The sequence below is a fragment of the Acipenser ruthenus genome, chromosome 30 (genome assembly GCF_902713425.1).
Source record: "Acipenser ruthenus chromosome 30, fAciRut3.2 maternal haplotype, whole genome shotgun sequence".
NCBI lineage: Eukaryota > Metazoa > Chordata > Actinopteri > Acipenseriformes > Acipenseridae > Acipenser > Acipenser ruthenus.
The window spans coordinates 9,511,470-9,523,011 of NC_081218.1; the positions used below are offsets into that span (position 1 = coordinate 9,511,470).

The following is an 11,542-nucleotide window of genomic DNA, read 5'->3' on the forward strand; positions in this document are numbered from 1 at the left end:
CCATCTGGTGGCGTTTTGAGAATTTCATTAAAAGAAAATTAAAAATGGACCATTTCAAAGAAAAAAAAACGTCACCCTGTTTACAACTAGCCCCAGATGGCTTCACTTTCCCAAAGTAAATGCATTTGTTAAAAGGGTTTGATAAACAGATATCCTGCTCACGCCCTGTAAACCTGCGGTCAGAAGCCGATCACACTGACTGACAGGAGTGCTGTGAAAGGTGAGACTAAAGGCAGTTGTTAGTTCACTCCTGTTTTCGTGAAATAAACGAATCACAACATGCACAACCCTTGTTAGTTTTATTACAGTCACTTCCTTTATTGTACTGAAAACCAACACTACATAAAGAGCCTTGTGACTTGTATATCTGATCACCTTGTATAATGAGCAGCTGATTCCAACAGGCACAAATGAAAGACTAGCAGTTACTACCATGTACAATGATCTTATTTAACAAACAGCGACCAGCCTGCAATTGAAGTGTGTGCGTGTGTAACAGATCGACTGATGGATGTATTATTTTACACCCGGTTCTGATGGAGCAGTGCTTTCAGTCCAGTTCTCAGGCCTCGTTGACAGACATGTTCTCCACTTGGTTCTGCAGCGTGGGCTCCACGCCCCCGGCTCCTCCTTTCTTCTTGCCCCCATCCTGCTGTTTCTTCTGCTTCTTCGACATCTCCTGGTCGATCGGGGCAGGCTTCACAAACCGGATGATCTCGTTCATTCCTGCGTGCAAAGACAGACAGACAGAGAGAGAGAGACGCCGGCCAGGTTAAAAGGGGGACCCTGGCTTTCACAAGCTGTCTGCCTGTGTTACAGTAAAATCAACGTTAGCTCTTGATAAAGACTTCTTGTCGAAACGTTTGTCAAAAGAAACATTGTACAGACCCCCTGTAATCATACTGTAAGCACAGCTATACGCTGGCCTGCAGTGTTCAGTGTACAGACCCCCTCTAATCATACTGTAAGCACAGCTATACGCTGGCCTGCAGTGTTCAGTGTACAGACCCCTCTAATCATACTGTAAGCACAGCTATACGCTGGCCTGCAGTGTTCAGTGTACAGAGCCCCTGTAATCATACTGTAAGCACAGCTATACGCTGGCCTGCAGTGTTCAGTGTACAGAGCCCCTGTAATCATACTGTAAGCACAGCTATACGCTGGCCTGCAGTGTTCAGTGTACAGAGCCCCTGTAATCATACTGTAAGCACAGCTATACGCTGGCCTGCAGTGTTCAGTGCAGTTTGAAGTGAGGTCCCCATTTACCAGGTGGCATGAAGTCTCGGAGTTTCTCCGGTACAATGACACCCTCCTCAGTCTGATAGTTCTCCAGGATGGCACAGATAACACGGGTGGTGGCACACATGGTGGCGTTCAACATGTGCACAAACTCAGCCTGCAGGAAAGAAAACGCACAGCTTTACACACACGCACGCACGCAGGCACGCAGGCACGCACGCACACGCACACGCACACGCACAGCTGGAGCCCCTTTCATTTTAAGAGAAAAGCACACCACCACATCCATAACCCCCAACTGCTTCACTGAAATACAGAGTTCTGAGCGGGTCAGTGAAGACACTTTTCTTCAGTGTGGATTGTGAGGATGCACAATTACAATAGAGGACTTCAAGAAAGTCACTAAGATCTGTTTGCAATACAATGCTGACAATCTTGTTCATCTTTGGGGAAAATTGTTGCAGAACTTTATGGGTGGATGAAAGTAAAGTATGACATGGAAAGCAGTGCACTCTCTCCACCCCCTTTACCTTGTCCATCATCTTCTTGGTCTGCCCGTAGCGGATCCGTAGCCTGCGAGCCTGGTAGTCCGTGCAGTTCGAACACGACACCAGCTCACGGAACGCACTCGAACCCGGGAACCAGGCCTCCAGGTCCAGCTTCTTACTGGCAGCATGATTCAGGGCACCTGAAAAAGCACCAAACAGGATAAGAATGCCTTGAGGTTTGACCAGGGATTCAAAAAATGAATAAGAAACACTATCGGTAGCCACGCATACCTACCCGAGACGATGTTGACAATGCGGTACGGAATGCCTAGCGTCTGGTAGAACTCCTCAGCCGTGCCAATCATCTCATCCATCAGCTCCCAGGACTTGTTATCGTGAGGGGAGGCGTATATGAACTGCTCGATCTGAAGAGGAGGGAAGGGGAAAGCATCGGAACTCATTCTATACACCCAGGCCCGGGGATGAAACACGCATCAGAACCCATTCTATACAGCCAGGCCTGGGAATGAAACACACATCAGAACCCATTCTATACAGCCAGGCCCGGGGGTGGAACATGGGCCAACTGTGCCCTTCCTCTCTACAGCTACACCACTGAAAGCAAAGGGGTGTCCAATTTAGTACAACCAAAAAAAATTAAAAATAAACACACAGAATGGCTCAAACCGCTACGCAATGGAAGTTTTATTTCCCAGACCGTTATTACTTGCTTTACTTTGCTTGATTTTATATGGTCTGCATCACATCAGAATTAGTTATAAACCAATAGCAGCCTGCACCTACCGAATACCCCCTCCATCAACAGCAGTGGCACCAGTGAGCCTATCCTCTTTACTGTAGAATCAAAGTAATGTATTTTTCATTAAAATTATTATTAGAATTCAGTACAATTTCGTATGAAATGCAAGAGGATCATGGCTTGAAACTCACACTAGCCCTGCTGCACCCTGTCATGGGTTTCAGAACTACCTTCAATTACGCATACTGCTGAAATGATAAGAAGCCAGCATGAACAACTAGTGTCAGTAAACCTCGAGGCTTGGCTGTGGCTTACTCCTGCTGTGATGAGAGTGTAAAATCAAACTCCTTGCACCTGCTCGCCTCAATAACATCCCTCAGGGAGAGCAGCTCTGGAGTCCAGGAGCCCTGCACTCAATCTCACCTTCTCAAACTGGTGCACCCTGAAGATGCCCCTGGTGTCCCGGCCGTGGGAGCCCACCTCCTGCCGGAAGCAGGTGGAGATGCCGGCGTACTTGATGGGAAGGTCCTCGGGGTTCAGCCACTCGTCTCGGAGGAAGGCTGCGATCGGCTGCTCCGAGGTGGCAATCAGGTACTTCTCATCAACCGTGCTGTCGTCAGACTTCTCACTGCCCTTCCCGATCACCTGCAAGGACAGACAAGGCATTTCCCCATAGTAAAACCACAGCAAAGTGGAACAAGGCATAGTAAAAGCATGGTAAAGCATATTAATAAAGATGAATATGCTTTATAAGAGGCGTTTCCACTGATCAGCTGCTGTAGTGTGTGTGAAAGGCTATGCCAGCACTGAATCGCTATAGCGGGTGTGGATTTAAAGTCACATCCCACTTGACTGTATACCGGACGTGTTGGGTATTTTTGTCATAGGTGTTACATGCTTTCATTTGTTTCAAACTCAACCTCTCTAAATCTGACCTCCTTTTCTTTCCCTCCTCCTCCCCCTCCTCTGATCTCTCCATCTCTGTTCCTCTGGAATCTACCACACTCTCTCCCTCTTCCTCAGCTAAGAACCTTGGAGTCACCCTGGACCCCTGCCTCTCTTATTCCCAGCACATCTCCACTCTGGCACGCACTTGCCGATTCTTCCTGAGCAACATCCGAAGAATCCGACCCTTCCTCACCAACTATGCTACCCAGCTCCTGGTCCAGGCCCTGGTACTCTCCCGCCTAGACTACTGCAACTCCCTCCTGGCTGGCCTCCCTGCGTCCGCCACCCGTCCGCTCCAGCTCATCCAGAACTCTGCTGCCTGCCTAGTGTTCTCTCTGCCTCGCTTCGCCCACGCTACTCCACTACTCCGCTCGCTCCACTGGCTCCCGATCACCGCTCGCATCCAGTTCAAGACTCTTGTACTAGCCTACAGATGCCTTGACCAGTCTGCACCCAGCTACCTCCAGACCCTCATCTCTCCCTACACCCCGACTCGACCTCTCCGCTCCGCCTGCACTAGAAGACTAGCTCTACCACCGCTACGCTCCCCTGCCTCCAAAGCCCGCTCCTTCTCCACCCTTGCTCCGCAGTGGTGGAATGACCTTCCTACAGATGTCAGGACTGCCCAGTCCCTGACCACATTCCGGCGCCTCCTTAAGACTCGCCTCTTCAAAGAGCACCTGTAGAACTCCCTGTTTGTATCCTGGGACACTATCACCCTTCATGTAAATGTGCTTTATTTTGCTCTTATCAGCCCCTATTTTACTGCATTTAATCCTGTACTTCAGAATACTGTAATCTGCCTAGTTTTTAACCTGTAGTACTTTGTATTTAATCACATCCTGATGTAACTATCACTATTTAATCATATCCTGATGTAACTATCACTATTACCTGCTGTATTATTGAATTGTGGTTTGTCAAACTTGTACTTTACTTGAACAAAAGTTATTGTATTTCTTGCTCTTATTGTATTACTTGTATTGTAACGCTTGAAATGTTTTTGCTTACGATTGTAAGTCGCCCTGGATAAGGGCGTCTGCTAAGAAATAAATAATAATAATAATAATAATAATAATAATAATAATAATAATAATAATAAAATACAATGGCTGATCAAGAATGAGGTAGTAATTGGAGACCGGAAGAATTAAGGAATTATTAAGTTTACAATTCTAGGAGTGGCAGCTATAAACAGATGCGGCAATTTGAACTGTGCAGTAGAATTTGGGAGCACAGACCCTGCGCAAATCAGTTAATGTGATCAGGGACTTCCAGAATGCAGAGGAAAATCAAAGCAAGCAACAGACACACCAGGCTGTTAAAAATATATATAAAAAAGCTTACCCACGTTATTCTGCTTATTTATTTATTTATTTATTTATTTAGTTAGTTAGTTTCCGTTGCCATGAAAGCGATCTGTTGACTGACAGGTTTGGAAGTTGTACTCACATGATCCCTTTGGCTGTGTGACAGGGTCATGACGGTATTATACCGGCACAGATTGTGCAATTCTGTGCTGTGTGAATGGGTGTTTTAAAGAGACGGCTCAGTAGCGGCATTTGTGTGTGAAAGGAGTATAAGCGAGAGCCCAGTGGTCCCAAATGCATTTCTTTTGAGACACAGATAGGTGCATTGGGTAAGTGTCTGGTGTTACCTTGTAGAGTTCCTCATCAAACTGGCTGAGCTGTGCCACCTCCTGCATCACCTCTTTCCTCATGAAGAAGGGCGTGTACAGTGGGGTGTAGCCTTTCACTGCCAGCAGCCGCAGGGCGTAATTGATCAACGCCTGCTCCAAGAAAACCAGTGGGCCCTGTAGAAACACAACAAAACACATGGATTAGATTTCCACAAAGAAATACTGCACAGAATACACCTGTATAGGGAGGCTGGAAACAACACTTCCACTGCATCACAGTTACAGACCAACACAACATTCTGCATCAGAACTGTGTCTAGAAGCAAACGGCACTACAGCAGACAGCCCCTTACGCTGTGAAGCGCATACCATAGCACAGCCACACCACTCTGAGAATGGACTCAAACCTGTTTGCACTGGCATAAAATTACAATTACTGGAGGCCGAAACAGAAGTACATACAGACTGTACTGTGCTTCTCTTAGAGAAGTTACTATTGATTCCTACCTTGAATTGATTATAAAATCTTAAAAGTGGTAATACACTGCAGTAGCCCTTATAAACGTTCCCCACAGTAAAAGCATTGCAGCGAAGTGTAATAAAGCACAGTGAAAGCATGGTAAAGCACTGTAAAGAATAGCAAGGTATGGTAAAGCATATTAATAAACATGGCAAACCACGGTAAACTGTAGGAAATGGGAAGAACATGGTGGAAAACTGCAGATAGCGTGGTAAACTTTTCTAAGGGCACACACATGCGAGTAACAGCATTTACACCAAGCTAGGACAAACCTATGGAAGTAGAACATCACTGACGGCTTCAACAATACTGTGGTGTTCTTGTACAAGTGATTCTATACTAAGGCACTGAAGGTTTTTTGAGGCTCACCTTTAGGAAGTAGCCCCGGCTGCCTGCCACCACAGCTCCCTTCTCCCCTTCGTACCCATCCACCATCACCACCAGGTCCACGTGAGAGTACTTCTTCTGAAGCGAGCAGTCTCCCCAGGTCCTCTCCACCTTGTTATCAGCGTCCTGTTAAAACAGACACTGGCTTTCCTTTACTGAGCCGCGGTTTTGATTTTTTTTGTAAGGGAGCGCGCTTGTTTGTTTTCTCCGCACCTCGTCGTTGCTGATGGGCACGGACGGGTGAAGCAGGTTTCCGATCTCTCGCAGGTATTCGAAGCGCGCTGCTTCCAGTCTCAGCCTCTCAGCATCCCCCTTCACTACGGCCTCGTCCACCAGCACGCGGATTCTCTTAATCTGCATCACTGTTAAACCCTGCAGCAGTAAGAGAAACAGCCATTCAAACGAGGAGCTCTTTCAATGAAAGGACCTCAATTAAATAGATAGAGACCGAGATTCCAAAAACAGGGCTATCGATTCCAATATAATAACAGCAATACATTCAATAATGGTGCCTCTACTCCTATAGTGGCTTTTCACAAAGTTACCATGAATTACTATTACATGATTGCACACTGTTTTTGTACTTCTTAAATGTTACAGCTTTAAGGATAGTAGTGCCATATAAATGTAGCCCTATCATATGTGCCATTTAAAATAGGATGCACGACATTACAATGCTAATGTTTTCTGCGAGTTATTGAAACATGTATCCCGTCTCAGAGCTCTAGCTGCTGCTGCTGAAGACTTACAGAGAGGAGCTCTGCTGTCAGCTCATCCAGGTTCTGAGCGCTGTCTGGAACCGTGTCATCATCACCTACAGGCTCCTTTTTCTTCAAGAGAAACAAAGACACAGTGATCAGTACAGTATCCAAGGGCTAGAACTGTATCCAGGAAAGCGGTCTGGCTGCCAGTAAACCTGCATTTACACCCATCTGCTCTGATCAAAGACACTAAACCAATAAGCAGCCATGCAGAACTAAATGTAACTTATATTTACATATACACATATTTCCCCAAGGGTTGCTTTAGTGTCAGTGAAATGCTCACAGGTCATTCCGGACCACATTGCTCCTCGCCTTTCCTTTCAGATTTTTTGTTTGCTCGAGATCCCTTCAAAGAAGTTATAAACTGATGCCAATGTTACTTGGTCAGGTCATTGTTTTATCTCACACGTTGCCGCATGTGGGAGACATGAGTTTACATAGCTCCTCTTCTGCATGCACACACCACACCTGCCTGAGTTTACACAGCTCCTCTTCTGCATGCACATACCATACCTGCCTGAGTTTACACAGCTCCTCTCTGCACACACCACACCTGCCTGAGTTTACACAGCTCCTCTCTGCACACACCACACCTGCCTGTGTTTACACAGCTCCTCTTCTGCATGCACACACCACACCTGCCTGAGTTTACACAGCTCCTCTTCTGCATGCACACACCACACCTGCCTGAGTTTACACAGCTCCTCTTCTGCATGCACACACCATACCTGCCTGAGTTTACACAGCTCCTCTCTGCACACACCACACCTGCCTGAGTTTACACAGCTCCTCTCTGCACACACCACACCTGCCTGAGTTTACACAGCTCCTCTCTGCACACACCATACCTGCCTGAGTTTACACAGCTCCTCTCTGCACACACCACACCTGCCTGAGTTTACACAGCTCCTCTTCTGCATGCACACACCATACCTGCCTGAGTTTACACAGCTCCTCTCTGCACACACCACACCTGACTGAGTTTACACAGCTCCTCTCTGCACACACCACACCTGCCTGAGTTTACACAGCTCCTCTTCTGCATGCACACACCACACCTGCCTGAGTTTACACAGCTCCTCTTCTGCATGCACACACCATACCTGCCTGAGTTTACACAGCTCCTCTCTGCACACACCACACCTGCCTGAGTTTACACAGCTCCTCTCTGCACACACCACACCTGCCTGAGTTTACACAGCTCCTCTTCTGCATGCACACACCATACCTGCCTGAGTTTACACAGCTCCTCTCTGCACACACCACACCTGCCTGAGTTTACACAGCTCCTCTCTGCACACACCACACCTGCCTGAGTTTACACAGCTCCTCTTCTGCATGCACACACCATACCTGCCTGAGTTTACACAGCTCCTCTTCTGCATGCACACACACCTGCCTGAGTTTACACAGCTCCTCTTCTGCATGCACACACCACACCTGCCTGAGTTTAAACAGCTCCTCTTCTGCATGCACACACCACACCTGCCTGAGTTTACACAGCTCCTCTCTGCACACACCACACCTGCCTGAGTTTACACAGCTCCTCTTCTGCATGCACACACCATACCTGCCTGAGTTTACACAGCTCCTCTCTGCACACACCATACCTGCCTGAGTTTACACAGCTCATCTTCTGCATGCACACACCATACCTGCCTGAGTTTACACAGCTCCTCTCTGCACACACCATACCTGCCTGAGTTTACACAGCTCCTCTCTGCACACACCACACCTGCCTGAGTTTACACAGCTCCTCTTCTGCATGCACACACACCTGCCTGAGTTTACACAGCTCCTCTTCTGCATGCACACACCACACCTGCCCTGGAATTCGTTTCTCCAGAACATGAGGTTTATGAATCATGAGCATCAACTACAACCTGAGTAAACACCTGCCTAGGATTTGGTCCGCTTGAGCCTGAATGACCCAAAAGAGATCAGTTACAGTAGCTGCTCCTTGGATCCCCACTCAATGACCAAATCACCCCATTCAAGCAGCACCCCCTATCAGGCATTACTGAGCAGCATATATTGTGAGAAGTGTTGAATTTAAATCAAGGGAAGTAATGTTAAAACTTTACAATGCATTAGTAAGACCTCACCTAGAATATTGTGTTCAGTTCTGGTCACCTCATTACAAAAAGGATATTGCTGCTCTAGAAAGAGTGCAAGAAGAGCAACCAGAATTATCCCGGGTTTAAAAGGCATGTCGTATGCAGACAGGCAAAAAGAATTGAATCTATTCAGTCTTGAACAAAGAAGACTACGCGGCGATCTGATTCAAACATTCAAAATCCTAAAAGGTATAGACAATGTCGACCCAGGGGACTTTTTTGACCTGAAAAAAGAAACAAAGACCAGGCGTCACAAATGGAGATTAGATAAAGGGGCATTCAGAACAGAAAATAGGAGGCACTTTTTTACACAGAGCATTGTGAGGGTCTGGAACCAACTCCCCAGTAATGTTGTTGAAGCTGACACCCATCCTTCAAGAAGCTGCTTGATGAGATTCTGGGTTCAATAAGCTACTAACAACCAAACGAGCAAGATGGGCTAAATGGCCTCCTCTCGTTTGTAAACTTTCTTATGTTCTTATTTCCGCCTGCCTGCCTGCCCGTCTCACCTTCATTTTCTCTCCTATCGTCTTGCTGCAGAGGTTCTTCATTTTGTTGAGGTTGTCCGCGCGGAACCTGCCTGCAAAGCAGAAAAAACATCCATTCAGACCTCAGGGTGGACGCAAGACTCCTATTCCATAGCAGGTTCACCCATCCCAGGTTCTACCACAAGCCTGATCACACCCAGTATACAGGTAACAAGCTCAGGTGTGTCATATTAAACTCAGCAAAACCAGAAATGGATCAAATTGCAATGGCAGTCTTATTGCAATCCCTGGATTGATACCAAACCACACACACATAGAAACAAGACTGTGGAGGAATGTGTGTGAAGAAGAGGGTTAGTGTCAGGGTTTATAATCGTGTTAAAGGAAGTTTAACATTAAAGACAAGACACCAAGGGAATCACATTCCAGACCAGGAGTTCAGAACCTCTGCACTCCAAGCTACCTGCGTGCTGCAGCATTGCACACCAGTCTGGAGCCCTCATCCATGGTGAAGCACAGCCCATTCAATTCATTTCATTGCTGGGTAGAATAACGAATCCCTGGTGTGTTTGTCTTCCAGACAAAAAGGTTCAAGTGACAGCAGTCCACTGTGGTTTTTACAAAAAGGACTGTCCATCTACCTACCCACCTATCCATGCACATACGGTGTGCATATAAAATGATGCACCAATGTGATCAATAAGATATAGGGGTCTTTATTTGTAAGTGATACAATAACAGCATTGTTATTATTCCTTGTAAAACTAGATTCTAATTGCATAGGTCAATGATGATGCAGGACGATACACCCAGTCTGCCCCGTGGATTTCCTCGTGTCTACACCCTGCATTGCTGCAGAGACACGGATTCCTGCGTTTCTTTTCGACAGCACATTGCAGCCGGATTGCATCAGACTCGACGCGAATCAATGAGAATCGGAACGTGGTAAAACTACTTCCTGTTAAATAACGAGCTTGCCACATAGTGTCCGACCGGTAATTCTGCATCGTATATAATTATGTATATGAGTCACATTAAAAGTATCAGGTAGTATTTCAGTTTAACAATTGAAGCGATCACAACAACTAATATAGCGTGTTCTCAACAGCCGACAACAGCTGTCAAAATGACAATGCATTGTGTTGAAGGTTAATCACAGTAGCCTTCCTAATCGTATACAGGAGTCAAAAAGTAGAACAACAAAATCGGAAATGTTACTAATCAAAATATTTGTAATGTATTTTTTTGTGTATTTTAAATATTAAAATATAATATATAGGAGATACAGAAATAGCATTATGTAGATGATATGCTCCGAATTTAGCAGGAAGGATGACGACACGTTACTCATGGAGACAGACGGGACAGTATGTAGCAAGCAGTTCTTTCAGAATGCAGTAAACAGTGCCGATGCAGGTACTTGTTATACAGCCACGACAGAAAGCGAGATTCTAGCTTGGGATGAATCGTAGTAACATGCATGCACTATACGGATACAAGTGAATAGCGATGCTCACATTTCCTCCACTCGCCGTCCGCTTCCACAAGTCTGTCCACCAGAGTGACATCTTTAAATCTCTTCGCCTGCGTTTCCCTCACTCTCTCCGGGTCTCCGCCTTTATCTGTGCGAAACAGATCCAAATCCAACACCATCTTCGTTCTCTTGTTTGATTAAACAGCGGAGATATTCATGTAAAATTAAAATATATTTAAAACCACACACACCCAAGCTACACAGAGTTAACGCACGACAAACCCAGGAGAGATACTAAAGACTAAGAAATGGAGCATGCGCAAAAGGGCTCCAATATACTGCAGTGCTAAGGACATAGCGCCGCCTGTTGGCGAGGTTAAATAACTGATTTGACACACTGCAGTATATTGTTTTGTTACAGTATGTACAAATATAATATGGAGCATCAGAATTGTTTCATCGGAGAATGCGTAGTGTCACCTATATAGGCCGGTCCACATTTATAATACTAGATAATAGATGTGTATAATAAATCTTGACTGATCCTGACAAAAAACATAAAACAGCTCTCTATCCAAGCCTAGATATTAAGTTACAAGTTTATCAATTACTTTTCTTCTTCGTGCGTGTGTGTGTATATATATATATATATATATATATATATATATATATATATATATATATATATATAAAGAGCCAACTTCCATATAGGCATATG

The 11,542-nt window shown here is 45.7% G+C and overlaps 1 protein-coding gene across 1 annotated transcript; it reads right to left on the reverse strand.

The window, feature by feature from the left end:
• Positions 1-290: 290 nt before the first annotated feature.
• Positions 291-11,139, reverse strand: LOC117397770 (serine--tRNA ligase, cytoplasmic). The gene is made up of 11 exons (XM_033996629.3): positions 10,868-11,139; positions 9,372-9,442; positions 6,731-6,811; positions 6,195-6,353; positions 5,964-6,107; positions 5,093-5,248; positions 2,911-3,132; positions 2,023-2,152; positions 1,770-1,927; positions 1,267-1,396; positions 291-726 (listed from the first exon to the last, which is right to left on the reverse strand). The coding sequence occupies exons 1-11, from the start codon at positions 11,001-11,003 to the stop codon at positions 563-565; spliced, it is 1,551 nt and encodes a 516-aa protein (XP_033852520.3). The 5' UTR covers positions 11,004-11,139; the 3' UTR covers positions 291-562.
• Between the last annotated feature and the right edge of the window lie 403 nt (positions 11,140-11,542).

Bases quoted from the DNA above. Each gene is read 5' to 3' on its own strand.
- LOC117397770 (XM_033996629.3), bottom strand. From the start codon at position 11,003: ATGGTGTTGGATTTGGATCTGTTTCGCACAGATAAAGGCGGAGACCCG. The intron at 6,354-6,730 runs GTAAGTCTTCAG...TTACTGCTGCAG, and splicing joins TGACAGCAGAGCTCCTCTCT to GGTTTAACAGTGATGCAGAT. The intron at 5,249-5,963 runs GTGAGCCTCAAA...GTGTTTCTACAG, and splicing joins GCCGGGGCTACTTCCTAAAG to GGCCCACTGGTTTTCTTGGA.